The sequence below is a fragment of the Phoenix dactylifera genome, chromosome 2, assembly GCF_051530095.1.
Source record: "Phoenix dactylifera cultivar Ajwa chromosome 2, Ajwa_hap1_PhDact_Kaust_v1.1, whole genome shotgun sequence".
NCBI classification, from domain to species: Eukaryota; Viridiplantae; Streptophyta; class Magnoliopsida; order Arecales; family Arecaceae; genus Phoenix; species Phoenix dactylifera.
The window spans coordinates 54,212,061-54,228,103 of record NC_143191.1 but is presented as its reverse complement, the minus strand read 5'-3'; the positions used below and the strand labels follow the sequence as shown (position 1 = coordinate 54,228,103).

At 39.9% G+C, this 16,043-nt stretch overlaps 1 protein-coding gene and 1 pseudogene across 2 annotated transcripts; one reads left to right on the top strand and one right to left on the bottom strand.

The window, feature by feature from the left end:
- Nucleotides 1-2,097: 2,097 nt before the first annotated feature.
- LOC148714928 (DNA-directed RNA polymerases II, IV and V subunit 9A-like) lies at nucleotides 2,098-15,691 on the bottom strand. The gene is made up of 5 exons (XM_089928464.1): nucleotides 15,514-15,691; nucleotides 15,353-15,428; nucleotides 10,891-11,097; nucleotides 10,222-10,228; nucleotides 2,098-2,438 (listed from the first exon to the last, which is right to left on the bottom strand). The coding sequence occupies exons 1-5, from the start codon at nucleotides 15,540-15,542 to the stop codon at nucleotides 2,215-2,217; spliced, it is 543 nt and encodes a 180-aa protein (XP_089784590.1). The 5' UTR covers nucleotides 15,543-15,691; the 3' UTR covers nucleotides 2,098-2,214.
- Nucleotides 11,503-12,690, top strand: LOC113460925 (RNA pseudouridine synthase 1-like; annotated as a pseudogene). Its single transcript, XR_016399596.1, has 2 exons — nucleotides 11,503-11,708; nucleotides 11,854-12,690. The product of XR_016399596.1 is annotated as an RNA pseudouridine synthase 1-like (transcript).
- Nucleotides 15,692-16,043: the final 352 nt, after the last annotated feature.

Sequence of the window (16,043 nt, the reverse complement as noted above, 5' to 3'; positions counted from 1 at the left end):
GGGTTTGATCCGGGTTTCGGGTTCGGATTTTTTTTTTTTTTTCGGGCCCATGTTGGGCCCACAGTGAATCGAGCCCAGATCGGGCCCACTGTGAACAGGGCCCATGTTTGGCCCTGTTCGGCCCGTAGGGTAGTCTTCCTCTCCCAATCCCCCCCACGGCAGGGGAAGACCGAGAGGGAGAGCGGAAGAGGAAGGGGAGGCGGCAGCGGCGGCGGGGTGGCCGGAGGCCACCCCTCAGTCGACGGCCAGCCGGCCGCAGTGGCGGCCGGCGGTCGTTGCGGTGGCTGGGGTCGAGATCAACCGAGAATGCTCTCGGTTGATGGGGCCAAAACAGATGGAGGAAGAGGGCTTACCGGCGGTGGCAGAGGCGGCGGAGGGATCTCGGCCGAGGGAGGCTCGGTCCGGTGTCAGGCGGCGGCGGCGACGCTTGAACCCAAGGAGATGGGTCTCAGAACAGGGGGTGGCCGCGAGGGGGATCCGGGCGGCGCTCGGTCGGGAGGGTACACCGGTCGGAGAAGAGGAGGAGGGAAGGAAGAAGAGGAGGAGGAGGAGGAGGAGGAGCTCGGGATGCCCTAGGGGAAGGAGTAGATGGGGCTTTATAGCCCCATCGTAACGGTTCTCCGCCGCGAAAATCGCGGCGGTCAAGCGAGATCCACGGCCGATTCACGGCCGTGAATCGGCCGTGGATGGACTAGGAGGGGCGCCGCGGGAATCTCGCGGCGCCCTTGCCTTGTTTGCCCCTCCGGAGGAGCCGGAGAGGATCGCCCACGCGATCCTCTGTTCCGGCTCCTTCCCCAAATGAATCGGGGCTGAAGTCGGCGAGGGCTGCCGACTTCAGCCCCGTGTCTCACAGAATCTTTCTTCTAAAACCAACATGTTTATGCAAAATTTTCTTTAAAAAGCCGATAAAGGATAAGGAAAGAAGATTATCTGGAGAAGACTGGCACACTTCCTGGGAGATCAAAATTCGGTGCATGGAGAGTGTACTCCGCATCGGATGTTGGGCTCACACTTCCTGGTGGGTCGATGGTGAAGCATATGGTCACATCTTTCGAAGTGTTGTCCATAAATGGGCAGGGGAAGTTCAGGGAGCCTACTGAGCCTGAAGCTCATGAAGCAGAATCAATCATGGTCCAAGAGAAGGGAATTGAAAGGAGCAGAAATTAATGATGACATGAAGGCTGACGTGAGTTTGGTAAGAGCGTACCCTCAGGAAAAATTTTTGCTTCAGTTGCTGTTGAAACTTGCACATTTGCACTACTTGTTACAACTCATTGTTTAGGCCATCCTTTTAACGGAAGTAGTTTGTTGGTGTAAAGTCGCTAATGTTACACAAGATGTAAATGAATGCGGACTTACAATTGATGGGGATTCATGGCTCATCTTCGTTTATGTCCGCTTTTTTTGTCCCAAGCTTCTTTTATTAAGTTAAAGCAGCACTTTGTTGCAAATTATATCAGGTGAATGTCTTTCATACATATTGAGCTGCATAGTATAAATGTAATTTTTGAAAAAGTTCTACCTGCCATGCATTGCCATAATTCTGAATAAGACTATAAGGATCGCATGTTGCTGCAAAGGTATATCTATACTATATTTATATTTACATTAAATTTTATCATCAAAAAAAAAATATGGTATTTTTATATTTGGTGAGCTCTCGAAGATGGGAACCATTATTCCATGTGTGGTCCTGCAATTATTCTCAAAGTTAGTGATTAGCATATGCATTCTAAAGTTGGTACTTTGAAAATGCCATGACTCAAGAAGGTGTCCTCTCTTCCTCTTAGAGAAAGAATCGACCCGAAGATCTATTTTAGTTTCTAAAGAGGCTTGTTTCTTGTCCAGATTAATCAATCAAGGAAAGCAGTCCAGATTTCTGAATCCTGCTTGGCACGCAAGCATTACTAGTTCTTGCTAAAGGTTTCCTCTTTGCTTCAGAACCAAAACAACCTATTAGTTCAACAGCCAAGGTTGACCTGAAAAACCGTCATGCATTGTATAATCTGACATAATGTGTTTCAGCAACAGCAGAGAAAAGTCCAGAGTAAAAAATAAAACAAAGTTACAGTAAGTCAACTGATTTTATGTCGAGATTCAGTTTCAGTAGTTCCAAAACACCTTGATGTATCTTTATTCTTCTTGGTTTGCTTGGTGTCAATTAAGCTAGTACCGTAGATCATGTGTGTCAAAAGACCAGTTTGAGTCATTTCATCAATCTCTCCATCTATGGCCACAACTTGGGTTGCAGCAGACGAAATACAGTGTCATGCCCTCCTCCCCCCTCGTGGTAGCCTGCAAATTTTTCAGAACAGATACAATATCAGCTAAACTTGCGCTAAAATCATCCCACACTGAAACAACTAAAGAAAAATCATCATGAATCATCAAGACGTACCATTGTACTCTGTGTACTTGATTCGATGTTCTAGCATCAACTTCACAAAATTAATGGACTACAAGTTACAAGATCATCTGTAGAAGTTTTGATTCCATATGAGATGTCCAACCACAGACCACCTATTAATAAGAGTATGGCCCCTAATAGTCTGGGGTAGCCGGAGATATGTGGTTCATCATTGCACTAGGCATTATATTAGTATGTTGTCCTATGGGTATCTAAGAATCTGATGACAGTTCATTCTGCTATTTTTAACTCAGCTAATAGTATCATTGTTAAGCTAATAGTGAAAAGTTTCCCGCGGAGCTTTGCCATCTTCTTTAATGATGCAGCAGATTTTGGCCTCTCCTAGGGGAAGCAAAATCACTGAAGTCTTGGCAAGGTTTAAGCCTAGCTGAACTTCTGAAGGAATAAATCATGCATCAATGGTTCCTGAAATACTATTCATTCAGATGAGGATATGAAATACAGCATAGATTGAAGAGAATCATGAGTCCTAAATCCTACTCAGCCGAGGCTCACTTTTTGAAAGTTTTGAGTCAGGCTTGTATTTATGTGCCAGCTGGACTAGAATCAAATGGCTGGCTTCCTCTCTAAGGTCTTGCTCTTGTGAGAGGTCAAGGGTTCAAACCCTAATGGTGGCGTGTTATCACTGCATTTTTGGAGGGAGGGAGGGAGGGAGAGAGAGAGAGAGTCATAAACAGGCTTGGAATTTGAGTCCACAGACGACATCATGCAACTCTGCCGTATATAAGAAAACTAGAAGTTATGCAAGTTCCAAATACAACCAGGACTAACTCAACCCATAAGTTTATAGCCCATTTTATCAAGGAATCGAGAAGAAATTTCAATCCACATTGTCATAAGCTTTTTATTAAACAAACTGGGCTTAACAATTTTATTCCCTTATCGCAAGAAACCCATTAAGGCTAGCTGCCTTAACCAGAAGGCCATTAATTAAGGGACATTTCCAATCACCTCCTCAAGCAAGTAAACTCTATCCAAGTCTTGTGGACTAAGGCCTTGTTTGGTAGAGCTTTTGGTGAGCCAGAAAGTACTTTTTTATCCTTCAAAAGTACATTTGGATGGAATAATGGTGTTTGGTAAAAAAAATCAAAAAGTTATTTTAGTTTTGCCAGAAAGCTGAAACGTCTACTTGGGATAAGCTCCAAAATAGAGCTTCTTCGGAAAGTACTTTTAACACACGTCAAAAAGCTGTTTAAATTTATAAAATATGTCTTTTTAGACCAAAAGACCCATGATAAAATTATATAATTACAGAAAGTATCCTTTTATATCATAATGCATGATAAAAGAAATTTGCAGGATCCCCAACAAACAAGAAACCCTAATTGGCCTTAGCTTTCTCTCTTGCCACGTGTTCAAGGTATTATTTCTTTCTCCATTTTTTTATTCTCTTTTTGAACAAGAAAAGCATTAGAAAGTAAAGAATCGAAAAATCTTACTTTTGCAAGTACGATTGTGTACCTCTAGATTTTTTTTCCAAAAATTAGTTCCTAAAAATACTATACTAATAAAATATTAATATATAATGATAATAATGATAATATTTTATATCAAAATATTGTATTATACTATAAATAATGTATTCTACTATATTATATCGATATCATAATTCATTGATATGCTGTGTTATATAATATTAAGTTATGTTATATTATTATGGCATAACATACAATATTATATTAACTATATTAGAATAATATTATATTATATTATAATAATATTATACTATATCATATATTTATATATCATTGCATGTGATATTTTATTATGCTCTGTTGTATAATACTATGCAATGTCCTTTATGGTCATTTTGTCATACCAAAAGTACTTTGTTAGTTTGTTTACCAAATACATCATGTTAAAGTGGTACAACACTTTAGAAATGTAGTTACCAAACATCAAATATTTTTTTTATAAAAGCTCTACTTCCAAAAGATTTACTTCCAAAAGCTCTACCGCCAACAGCTCCTCCAAATAGAGCCTAAATCTTTGGCCGACCTTTCGGCCTATTGGAATTTGGATTGAGAATAAACAAAGTTTCTTTCCAGCATTAATACTCTATGCCTAAAAATAAGTACTGGAGGATATCAGAGTCATTTCATTTTAAAAAAGCAACAAGAAGGAAAAGTTTGTAATTGCAGTATGACCATCTAACTTAATGGTCATGTAGCTAAGCCATCATGCCTGCGGTACCCATACTTACGGTATACTGCACATTCAACCTTCTATTTCTGGTCGATGTTTCCATTCTCCCAATTAAGCGATATTATTTTAGCCTATGGCCCTATATTATTAACAGATCATCCAGGTCTTCAACGACTTAAAGCATATCTACACAAGGATATCGACCATCACCTTTCAGTCATATAATTAATCTAATAAAGGGCATGAATATAAGATTTAATATGCACTGATACATTTGCAAAGGAAGTAGTACGACTTGCAAAACAGTTTTCATGGAAAATTTATAAGTAACGTTATATACTGTCTGCAATTGGCATACATGCAAAACTCCATATATGGTGCTCATGGCGGATGTTGTGGCCTTCCCCTCTAGCTTCCAACAGTGAAATCTTCTTCCTAGCTGTTCTTTAGCGAAGTATTTGCATGCTCCCAATAAAGACGAACCAAAAATAAGCAGGTAGAGAAAAATTAGCTTTAAAATCCCTCACATTTGAAAGCGTCCATCTTGTTAAGAGAACATATTATGATGAGCTGTATCTACGGTGCCTTCTCTTCTTCTGCTTCCTCCTCCTCCTCCTCCTCCTGCGTTCCTCTGAATCTGGTGAACTGTAGCTCGAACTACTCTCGGCAGAAGAATAGTCGGACTCGGTCACTGAAGACTCACTATCTGTCTCAAAAACAGAAGCCTCACTGCTGTCCGGCTCTGAATCACTTCCTGATCGGTGTTTCCTCTTGCTCTGTCCTGCTCCTCTCACCCTTCTCCTTCTTCTGGCCACTTTCATCCTGCAACTCCTTCTCAATATCAGGGTTGTCTAATTCATAGGAGACTAGAGCTTCATCTTCAACTTTGGGTTCTCGAGCTGCTGCGTCCTCGAGGGCCGTGGCATGTAGACCCGTTCATTCTTGCACTCGTATGTCCAATGACCAGACTGGAAACACTTCTGACATTGACCAGACTGGAAACACTTCTGACTCGTAGGTCAAGATTACTATTCTATCAAAAATAAACTACAAGCAGAGACCAAATAGGATTAGGTGTAATTTGAAGCACCGCACTTGTAGCTCGCCAAATCTACCGAATAGCGCGATGCCACATGGTCGTCGATCGAGTGAGGGGCGCCCCAGGGCCACTTCCTCGTAGAATCGGGACGCCGGGCGCCTGAAGCTTTTTCGTTTCGAGGGAACTCATGGCAAACCTTGTCCTTAAAGGATAAGGAGTGTAAACAGCCTCCGGGGCTTATAAATACCCAACCCAACACTCTCTCACGCCTCACTTCGATCATGAACTCCTCCTCCTCCTCCTCCTCTTTCCATCAACAAAGAAGCCCCATGGAGCCACCAACCTGTGAATCTATTGACGATAGTTTGGACTCGGTAAGTAGCTAATTTTTCTCTTGCTCATTGTTCCTCTCTCTCCCTCGCCTTTTCTTTTCTTATCTATTTTTTTTTTTTGCAGTTCTTTATGTCTTTGGCCATCGGGCCTGATGGCAAGACCCTCGAGACCGGCCTACTGCGCTCGAGCTGGGACGCGGCAAAGACCATGCAAGATGGCATTACGCAGCGCAATCCGACGCTGTTTTCCAGGGGATTTGAGGCGCATGTCGACCGGGTCCTCCATGGGATTGAGCCCAAGAACGAAGATTCATGCAAAGAACAAGAAGAAGAAAAAAGGGAGAGCAAGTTCCTTCATCAGTTTGGAGCTAAAGAGAAAGGCCGAGATGACGAAGACGTCTGCGAAAAGATTGACGCTCTCTCTTGGCTTGATGCTGAGGAGGAGGAAAAATACGAAACTGACCTTGGAGATATCAGTGGATGGGTGTTGCTTGATGATGAAGAAGCAGATTTGGTCGCAAAAATGTAATAACTTTTATATTGATGAAGTCTTTTAGTTTTTTCTTCTTTTTTTTTTTTTTTTTTTTTTGAGAGAGAGAGAGAGAGAATTCATATCGATGAAGTTAGAACTAGACTATGGGCAAAGGTTGCTGAATTTTGTTCTGAGGGATTGATGTAGTCCATGATCGGCAATATACGTTTTTCTAGTTTTGTTTAGAGAGATTATTTATTCCCTAAATATTTGGAATATATAGTCATTAGATTGCAATCCAATGGGTATTTTCAGCTACCAGTTGATAACTTTCATTCTTAGGCTCAAACTCGAGGCTATTACTAATTGAAAAATCCATCATCCAGGCTAAATATTGAGGTGCATATAATTGATTATGCAGCCCATGGGCTGCCAACTCTATAGACTTAACTAGCTGGGTTACATGCAATGCTGATGCACAAAACCCACATGAAAACTCCACTATGGAATTTGAATTATACAGTGGAGCACATGGCTAGGTTTGGGATCAAATACAGACCTGCCAATTCATCGGGTCGATATCTAAACCAATATCCATGCAATCTGACCTAGCTAGTTTATTGGATTAGGGGATCAAGGCTAATCGAAGACTGCATCTTCGACTAGTCTAAGTCGATATCTCGGATTGATTTCTAATAGATGTAGGTCCGGAATATCATAAGCTATCGGCTAATTTGAGCTAATCGACCTGAATTCTCTTGCTATGATTAACAGATTTACCTCATTTCCTTCTTTATCATTGTGATCATCATGATAGAATATATACCCTACTCCTCTCTCGACCGTCATGAGTGAAAACATTGAACAATGGCTCTGACGTATGCTAAGCTTTCCATTCTAGACCAAAATTCTACCATAATCGCATTGTGGTGGTCTAATTTTGAAATTGTTATTGCTAATATAATAGTTATAGTGGTTATTATTTATCCGGATATACTAGAATGAGTTTATTTGAAACTGGAATGACAAAGTAATGATAAAAAAAACATAATAACATCACTCTTTTGAGAATAAAAATAACTTTTTATTGTTAGAAAATATTGATTAATTCTTTTTAAAATAAAATTATAGATACTCTTAAATTCATATGTATAATATGATTGTTAAATATAATTATTTTTTGAAAACAATTATAAGGACACCGCCTCAACTTAGGGTATAGTCCAAAGATGCTCCTCGACATAAAAAAAGTTCCAAACAAATCCTCCAAAATTTTAAATTATTCCAAATATGTCCTATCATTTATCTTCATTAATGGAATGGTAACACGTGACCATCACATAATTGTATAAAATTATACAGTGACCAAACTACCCTTCATATCAGTTGTTTGTGAGGTGAAGTTCTAGCAAAGGCCTTAGAGCATCCTTAGTATATGATTTATAGTTAAGAATCACCAATAGTGCGAATCTCAAAGCATACCAAACCTCTTTATTCATCCACCTACATAAATCTCAAACCATCCTTGGTATATGGCCCGTAGTTAAGAATCATCCATCACATAGATCTCAAAGCACTTCGAACACCTTCATTCATATACCTGCACATATCTCAAAGCACTCTTAATATATGGCCTATAATTAAGGATCACCACCGCATAGGTCTCAAAAAATATTGAGCCTTTTTATTCATCCGTCTATGTAGATCTTAAAGCATTCTTAGGATATGGTCCATTGGCCTACATAGATTTTAAAGCATTCTTAGCATATCGCCTATAGTCATAGATAATCCACCACACAAGTCTCAAAGCACTCCGAACTCCTTTATTCATTCGCACTTTGAAGAGGATGAAGGCATTTTAGATACATGTAACTGCAGGCTATGTCTACTAATCAAGGAGTCAGAAGTCTGAAACAGTTTGGAAATTTAAAGAATCTATTTGGAATTTTTCAAATTAGAGGTGTCTCTAGAACATATCGTCGCTAGAGGGGTAGGGTGTTCCTATAATTTTTTTTGTTTTTGTTATATAAGTGTTATTTTAAAACTTTCTCTAAAATAGATGAGGGACCTCAACTCCCCCAGATCTTGTTATATAATACCCCCCCGGTCCTTTGCTGTCTCCGCCGCCCAATCTCCGAGCATGGCAGCGGCGCCCACCGGTGGGACCGGCGAAGACTCCCGCCCAGCGAGAACTCTGGGCGTCGGGTACCCGACCCCGCTATCGCCGCCGAACCTGGCGGAATCGAAGGAGGTGGAGCTCTGCCCGGCGATGACGGCGGCGGCGAGGTCCGGCTCCTTTGAGCTGACCGCTGGCGAGATAGTGTTCAAGGACGAGTGTCGAGTGGCAGGCGGTCGCCAACAAGCCCTCCGGCGTCTACTGCGAGGCCGTCCTCTCCTCGTTCCCGTCTCTCGGCACCAACCGGTGGGACCGGCGAAGACTCCCTTCCGGCATGTATCCGACCCCCTTCAGAGAGTTTCCATGCTTACACAAATGATTGTTTTTTTTTTTTAACTTACCTATACTCCTTGGAGAAGGGAAGGAGAATGTCTGGTCTCCAGTTGCGATCCCCTGCTCGAGCGGAGCTCACTTCGTAAGGATCTTTGCTCCAGGAACTACAGGATCCTTTGAACGCTTCTTCCATGGATTCTTTGATCCGTTTCCTGTTCCTCCGGTCTGTCTTGATGCCGTGCCTTTTTTAACTCCAAGAATTGATTTTCTTCATATCGATTATTCTTCTCGTGCTAATATGCTCCGCTGCATTCCTTAATCAATGTGCTCCGCTGCATTCCTTGATCAATGTGCTGTTGGATTGGTTTTTTTTTTCCTTAATTTGTTTCTTGCTGAATTCTTTTTGTTATTCTTTCTGGGAGGGGAAAGTTATTACTATGAATAGGCATTTTTATCGAAAGTGGGTTTAGTTTTTGATCATAATGCTAACAGGATGTTTGGAGCTTTCTGGTTTTGTTGGAAAGTTTCTCCCATTGTTTTGTACTTCTTTAATCATATTTCTTCATAATTTTAGGATTTTAGGTTTTGTTTCTCTTATTTATTGCTAAAACCTTATTTATTGTTCTTATTTTTAGATGAGAGGTTATTTGCACTTATTAAAAATGACGTTAAGAAACCCTAAGCTTTCTTCATTGGATTTTTAGGGTTTCGAAGCTTCTTGAGGTTTCTTGACCGGTGATTTTAGCTACTGATGGAGGGCTCGAAGGAGGCTAAGGCATCGCAGAAGGACTGCATCAAAGTTGCCGTCCATATCCGGCCTTTGATCACCACGGAGCTCCTCATGGGGTGCACTGAATGTGTCACCGTTGTCCCCGGGAAACCTCAGGTTTTTTTCCCTCGTCCCCTCTTTTCTATGTTTCAACACCTGAATAAATTTGGTCCTTAGTTGGATCGTCGATTTTTTTTTTCCAATCCTTAGTTGGATGGAACAATCATTTGTGCAAGCATGGAAACTCTCTGAAGGATTGAAAAGAAAACAAAATCGACGATACAACTAAGGACCAAATTTATTCAGGTGTTGAAACATAGAAAAGAGGGTAAGAGAGAAAAAACTTGAGGTTCCCTAAAAACAACGGTGACACAATCAGTGCACCCCATGAGGAGCTCTGTGGTGATCAAAGGCCAGATATGGACGACAACCTTAACGCAGTCCTTCTACGATGCCTTAGCCTCCTCCGAGCCCTCCATTAGTAGCTAAGATCACCGGTCAGAAACCTCAAGAAACTTCGAAACCCTAAAAATCCAAAGAAGAAAGCTTAGGATTTCTTGACGTCATTTTTAATAAGTGCAAATAACCTCTCATCTAAAAATAAGAACAATAAATAAGGTTTCAGCAATAAACAAGAGAAACAAAACCTAAAACCCTACAATTATGAAGAAATATGATTAAAGAAGTACAAAACAATGTGAGAAATATTCCAACAAAACCAGAAGCTCCAAACATCATGTTGGCATTATGATCAAAAACTAAACCCACTTTCGATAAAAATGCCTAATCCACAGGAATTACTGGAAAAGGAACGGAAAGCAGATATATTATAGTAATAACTTTCCCCTCCCAGAAAGAAGAACAAAAAGAATTCGGCAAGAAACAAATTAAGAAAACAAAAAACCTAGCCAACAACACGTTGATCAAGGAGTGCAACGACCCTTATTAGCACGAGAAGAATAATCAATATGAAGAATAATCAATTCTTAGAGTTAAAGAAGGCACGACATCAAGACGGATCGGAGGAACAGGAAATGGATCAAAGAATCCATGGAAGAAGCGTTCGAAGGAGCAAAGAGAATCAAACTTGTAGTTCCTGGAGCAAAGATCCGCACAAAGTGAGCTCCGCTCGAGCAAGGGATTGCAACTGGAGACCAGACATTCTCCTTCCCTTCTCCCAGGAGTATAGGTAAGTTTAAAAAAAAAAAAAAAATCATTTGTGCAAGCATGGAAACTCTCTGAAGGGGGTCGGGTACCTGCCGCCTAGAGTTCCCGCCGGAAGGGAGTCTTCGCTGGTCCCACCGGTTGGCGCCGCTGAGAGACGGGAATGAGGAGAGGACGGCCTCGCAGTAAACACCGGAGGGCATGTTGGCGACCACCAGCCGCTCGTCCTCGAGCACTATCTCGCCAGCAGTCAGCTCAAAGGAGCCGAACCTTGCCACCGCCGTCATTGCCCGGCAGAGCTCCCACCAATGATAATTGTTTACTGCTTAGTACTTGTAACTACTTTGCCTACATTGAGAGAATGTTACGCGAACACGGGAATGAAAGTTCGGTTCTGATGCATGCCATGTAGTATATGACATGGAAGAGCAAGAAATCAATATTCAGGGACTCATCCTTGCAGGAGTAGAATAATGCATAACATACTTGTTCACAGAGTAGTTAATTTTAAGACATAAAAGAGGGGGACGCTTTCTTTTTGTGACAGGCAGTTGCTGTGTTTCTTAGCATGCTTCATACTGCTATTAATTGAAAGATGCATGCAAATTCTTAATGTAAATATGTAGTAGTCTTGAAACTTTTTCAGATATTGCAACCTAGGACATGTGTTGACTTATATTTTCTGGACGCACGCGTCTATAGTTGGGATCTCATTCATGCAAATATTTGTTCTGGAAACTCGTAAAATTTTATTTAAGTTCCTACGGGATATTCTTTTGCTCGTTACATAATTGCAAATTAATAATTCTATCTTATATTTCCTCTGAACCTCCATGCTGGTGTTTTGAAAATGTGTATACCCCAGGTTTCCTATACATAGAGGCGTCTTTACTTGTCCCTGATGGTCTTGGTAAGTTAAGGTTATGTTTAACTAGAAAGAACCTGAACCTAATTCAGTAATTAGACTAACCCAGCTGATCTAATGCTTATCATCTCTTTCATCTCACTTTTATATATGGTTGTGGACTCTTGATTCCCAATCACGCAATTTGCAGGCTCTGTATCTGTACAATCCGAACTTCATCTAGCCAACCGGCTAGATCGCGACACCAGTGGGCTGATGGTCATAACCAAATCTCACAAAGTTGCAGGGAAGTTGGTGAAGGCATTCACCGATCACAAGGTCAAGAAAACGTATCTGGCTCTCTGCATTGGATATGCACCAAGTTGGAAGAAGATCACAATAAGTTGAGGCCATGGGAGATCAAATTCGGTGCATGGAGAGTGTAGTCCGCATCGGATGTTGGGCGCACACTTCCTGGTGGGTCGTTGGTGAAGCATATGGTCACATCTTTCGAAGTGTTGTCCATAAATGGGCAGGGGAAGTTCAGGGAGCCTACTGAGCCTGAAGCTCATGAAGCAGAATCAATCATAGTCCAAGAGAACGGAATTGAAAGGAGCAGAAATGATGACATGAAGGTTGATGAGATTTTGTTAAGACATACCTTTAGAGCAGGCGAACATATCAGATACGCCTGCACTGCCAGTATCTTAGAATTCCAATCAAAGGTGATGTGAAGTATGGTGGGGTTCTTGAATGGAAGGGGATATCATGCGATGCTCATGCACTTCATGCTGAAAGCCTATCATTTTGACACCCTGTGACTGATCCGCCTGTCTGGTTTCAGGCCCCTCTACCTTTGTGGGCAAGTGAGATATGTGGATCGATGTTACAAGATTCATGACATCGGCTTCTATCATGTTTGAACTTGTGACGGAAACATTGTTTTGCAGGAAGAAATATTCATGAGCAAGTCTTTTATCAAGAAATGTGGTTTTAGTAGCAAGGTTAATTGTTCCAACATTAAGAAATATTCATGAACAAGGTTTTTATCAGGAATGTGGTTTGGACAGCAAGGTTCATTGTTCCAGCGTTGTGCATCGAGCAGGGGAATAGATATTCATTGGAGTTATGATTTGTTTGTCTTTGATAATGTGATAAAATTATCAAATTTTGCTTCAGTTGCTGTTGAAACTTGCACATTTGCACTTCTTGTTACAACTCATTGTTTAGAGATGAAATATTTTGGGCCATCCTTTTGATGGAAGTAGTTTGTTGGTGTAAAATCGCTGAAGTGACACAAGATGTAAATGAATGCGAACTTACAATTGATGGGGATTCATGGCTCGTCTTTGTTTATGTCCACTTTTTTGGTCCCGAGCTTCTTTTATTAAGTTAAAGCAGCACTTTGTTACAAATTATATCACTTGAATGTCTTTCATACATAGAGCTGCATTGTACAAATGTATTTTTTGAAAAAGTTCTACCTGCCATGCATTGCCATAATTCTGAATAAGACTACAAGGGTCGCATGTTGCTGCAAAGCTATATCTATATTATATTTCTATTTACATTAAATTTTATCATAAAAAAAAGGTATCTTTATATTTGGTGAGCTCTCGAAGATGGGAACCATTATTCCACATGTGGTCTTGCAATTATTCTCAAAGTTGGTGATCAGCAGTTACGTTCTAAAAGTTGGTACTTTGAAAGTGTCGTGACTTGAGAAGGTGACTTCTCTCTCTCTTAGAGACCGACCCGAAGATCTGTTTTAGTTTCTAAAGAGGCTTGATTCTTGTCCAGACTAATGAATCAAGGAAAGCAGTCCAGATTTCTGAATCCTGCTTGCCACGCAAGCATTACTAGTTCTTGTTAAAGATTTCCTCTTTGCTTTAGAACCAAACGAACCTATTAGTTCAACAGCTAAGGTGAAGGGAAACGAGGTTGACCTGAAAAACCGTCATGCATTGTATCATCAGACATATTGTGTTTCAGCAACAGCAGAGAAAAGTCAAAAGTAAAAGTTACAAGAAGTCAACTGATTTTATGTGGAGATTCAGTTTCAGTAGTACCAAAACACTGTATCTTTATTCTTCTTCCTATACTTGGTGTTAATTAAATTACAACTGTTGTTCATGTGGCCAAAAAGATATAGTTTTGAGTCATTGCATCAATCTCTCCATCTATGGCCACAACTTGGGTTGCAGCAGACGAAAAACAGTGTCATGCCCTCCTCCCCCTCGTGATAGCCTGCAAATTTTTCAGAACAGATACAATATCAGCTAAACTTGCACTAAAATCATCCCACACAGAAACAACTAAAGCAAATTCATCATGAATTATCAAGCTACACCATTGTATACTTGATTCCATGTTCTAGCATCAACTTCACAAAATTAATGGACTACAAGTTACAACAAGATTATCTGTAGAAGTTTTGATTCCATACGAGATGTCCAACCACAGACCACCTATTAATAAGAAGATGGCCCCTAATAGTCTGGGGTAGCTGGAGATATGTGGTTTATCATTGCACCAGGGATTATATTAGTATGTTGTCCTATGGGTATTTAAGAATCGGATGACAGTTCATTCTGCTATTTTTAACTCAGCTAATAGTATCATTGTTAAGCTAATAGTGAAAAAGTTTCCCGCAGAGATTTACCATCATCTTTAATGATGCAGCAGAGTTTGGCCTGTCCTAGGGGAAGCAAAATCACTCACACCCTTCAGGTGTGACAAATACTCTAGAAGAGTAGCTTGCCGAGATTTTCTTCGGAAGCACATTAACAGCATTTCTTTTGTCCTTCTTCAGTAACATGTACGAAACCCTCTTATGCTCTTTCTGAAAACATATATCAATTTTGACCTTTAAACTTTTTCTGATTTCTATTTTGTCTTAAACCCATCATCTGGGGAAGCCGCAACTTATTATATTTAGCATACATCCCTTGGGATAATTAATTTGGCACAACCACACATCAACTCGATAAGAATTAAAATGAAACAGGAAGAAGAAATAGCATGGAAGAAAATAGCTTGTTGGTGATTGCAGATAGCACACCTAACTAACTTCGTATGATTATGTGCCTCTATATTTTTTTCCAGAAATTAGTTCCTAATAATATTATATTAATAAAATATTAATATATAATGATAATAATGATAATATTTTATATTAAAATATTGTATTATACTATAAATATAATATTATATTACATTATATCATAATATATTGATATGTTATATTATATAATATCAAATTATGTTATATTATTATGCTATAGTATACAATATTATATTAACTATATTAGAATAATGTTATATTATATTACAGCAATGTTATACTATATAATATATTTAAGTATTAATACATATGATATTTTATCATACTTTGTTGTATAATACTATGCAATGTGTTTTATGATCATTTTGTCGTACCAAAAGTACTTTCTCTATTTGTTTGCCAAATACATTAAAGTTCTACGACATTTTAAAAATATAGTTATCAAATAACAAATAGCTTTTAAAGTTCTACGGTACTATAAAATATACAGAGTACGATTGATGAGAAAGATAAGCAGCATCCAAGTTCAATATTAAAGCCAAATACTTTGATATTCAATTATTGATCAAGGCGGCAGGGCCACCCTGCACTACATATAAAATAAGAAGAAAAAATTGGCTAAAAAGGGCAGGGGAAAATGGGAGACCTGGTGGTCACAGTTGCGGCAGGCATAGAGAAGGATCTTCTGCTCCCAGTCTTCCTTTGGGTAGAGTATGTTGTTGCTATCCGATCAGGGTGGAAAATTTGAAGCCTCAGAATTTATAAGTAACGTTATATACTGTCTGCAATTGGCATATATGTGCTTACCACTCGCGGCAAAACTTCATGGTGCTCATGGCTGCTGTTGTGGCCTTCTTCTCTAACTTCCAATAGTATTGATGAGGAATGAGCAGTGAAATCTTCTTCCTAGCTGTTTTTTAGCCAAGTATTTGGGATGGGGGTCCGGCTGCCCTGTAACAAAGCTGACATGTTCCCAATAAAGACGATATCTCTGGTTGGTAATAAAATAATATGGAGAATCTTCCAGTTAGGGTGATAATCTGGGACAATGTGGGAGCAAAAGGAAGTGCTAGAACCCTCTTGAAAACTTGTTACACACTTTAAGCCACTTGCAGAACAAGTTGTTCATAAAAAGCTGATCCCTCAAGTTGTTCATAAAAAGACTGCAGGACAGTCTTTCTAAAAAAAATTTACGAAAATTAAAATGTCGCAACGCTGTTCTGTAATAAACCAAACAACCAAAAATTAGGGCAGTTTATCATCGAGGGCAAGCTATCTCACAAAAATTAAGAAGTAAATTGCAGTTTAATCTACATCTAGAAAATGAGCTGTTTGTC

Excerpts from the sequence above, each read along its gene's own strand:
- LOC148714928 (XM_089928464.1), bottom strand. The coding sequence starts at position 15,542 with ATGAGCACCATGAAGTTTTGCCGCGAGTG. Across the intron at positions 15,429-15,513 it reads ATGAAGTTTTGCCGCGAGTG|CAACAACATACTCTACCCAA; the intron begins GTAAGCACATAT and ends CTGATCGGATAG. Across the intron at positions 11,098-15,352 it reads GCCGCAACTGTGACCACCAG|CTCTGCCGGGCAATGACGGC; the intron begins GTCTCCCATTTT and ends CATTGGTGGGAG.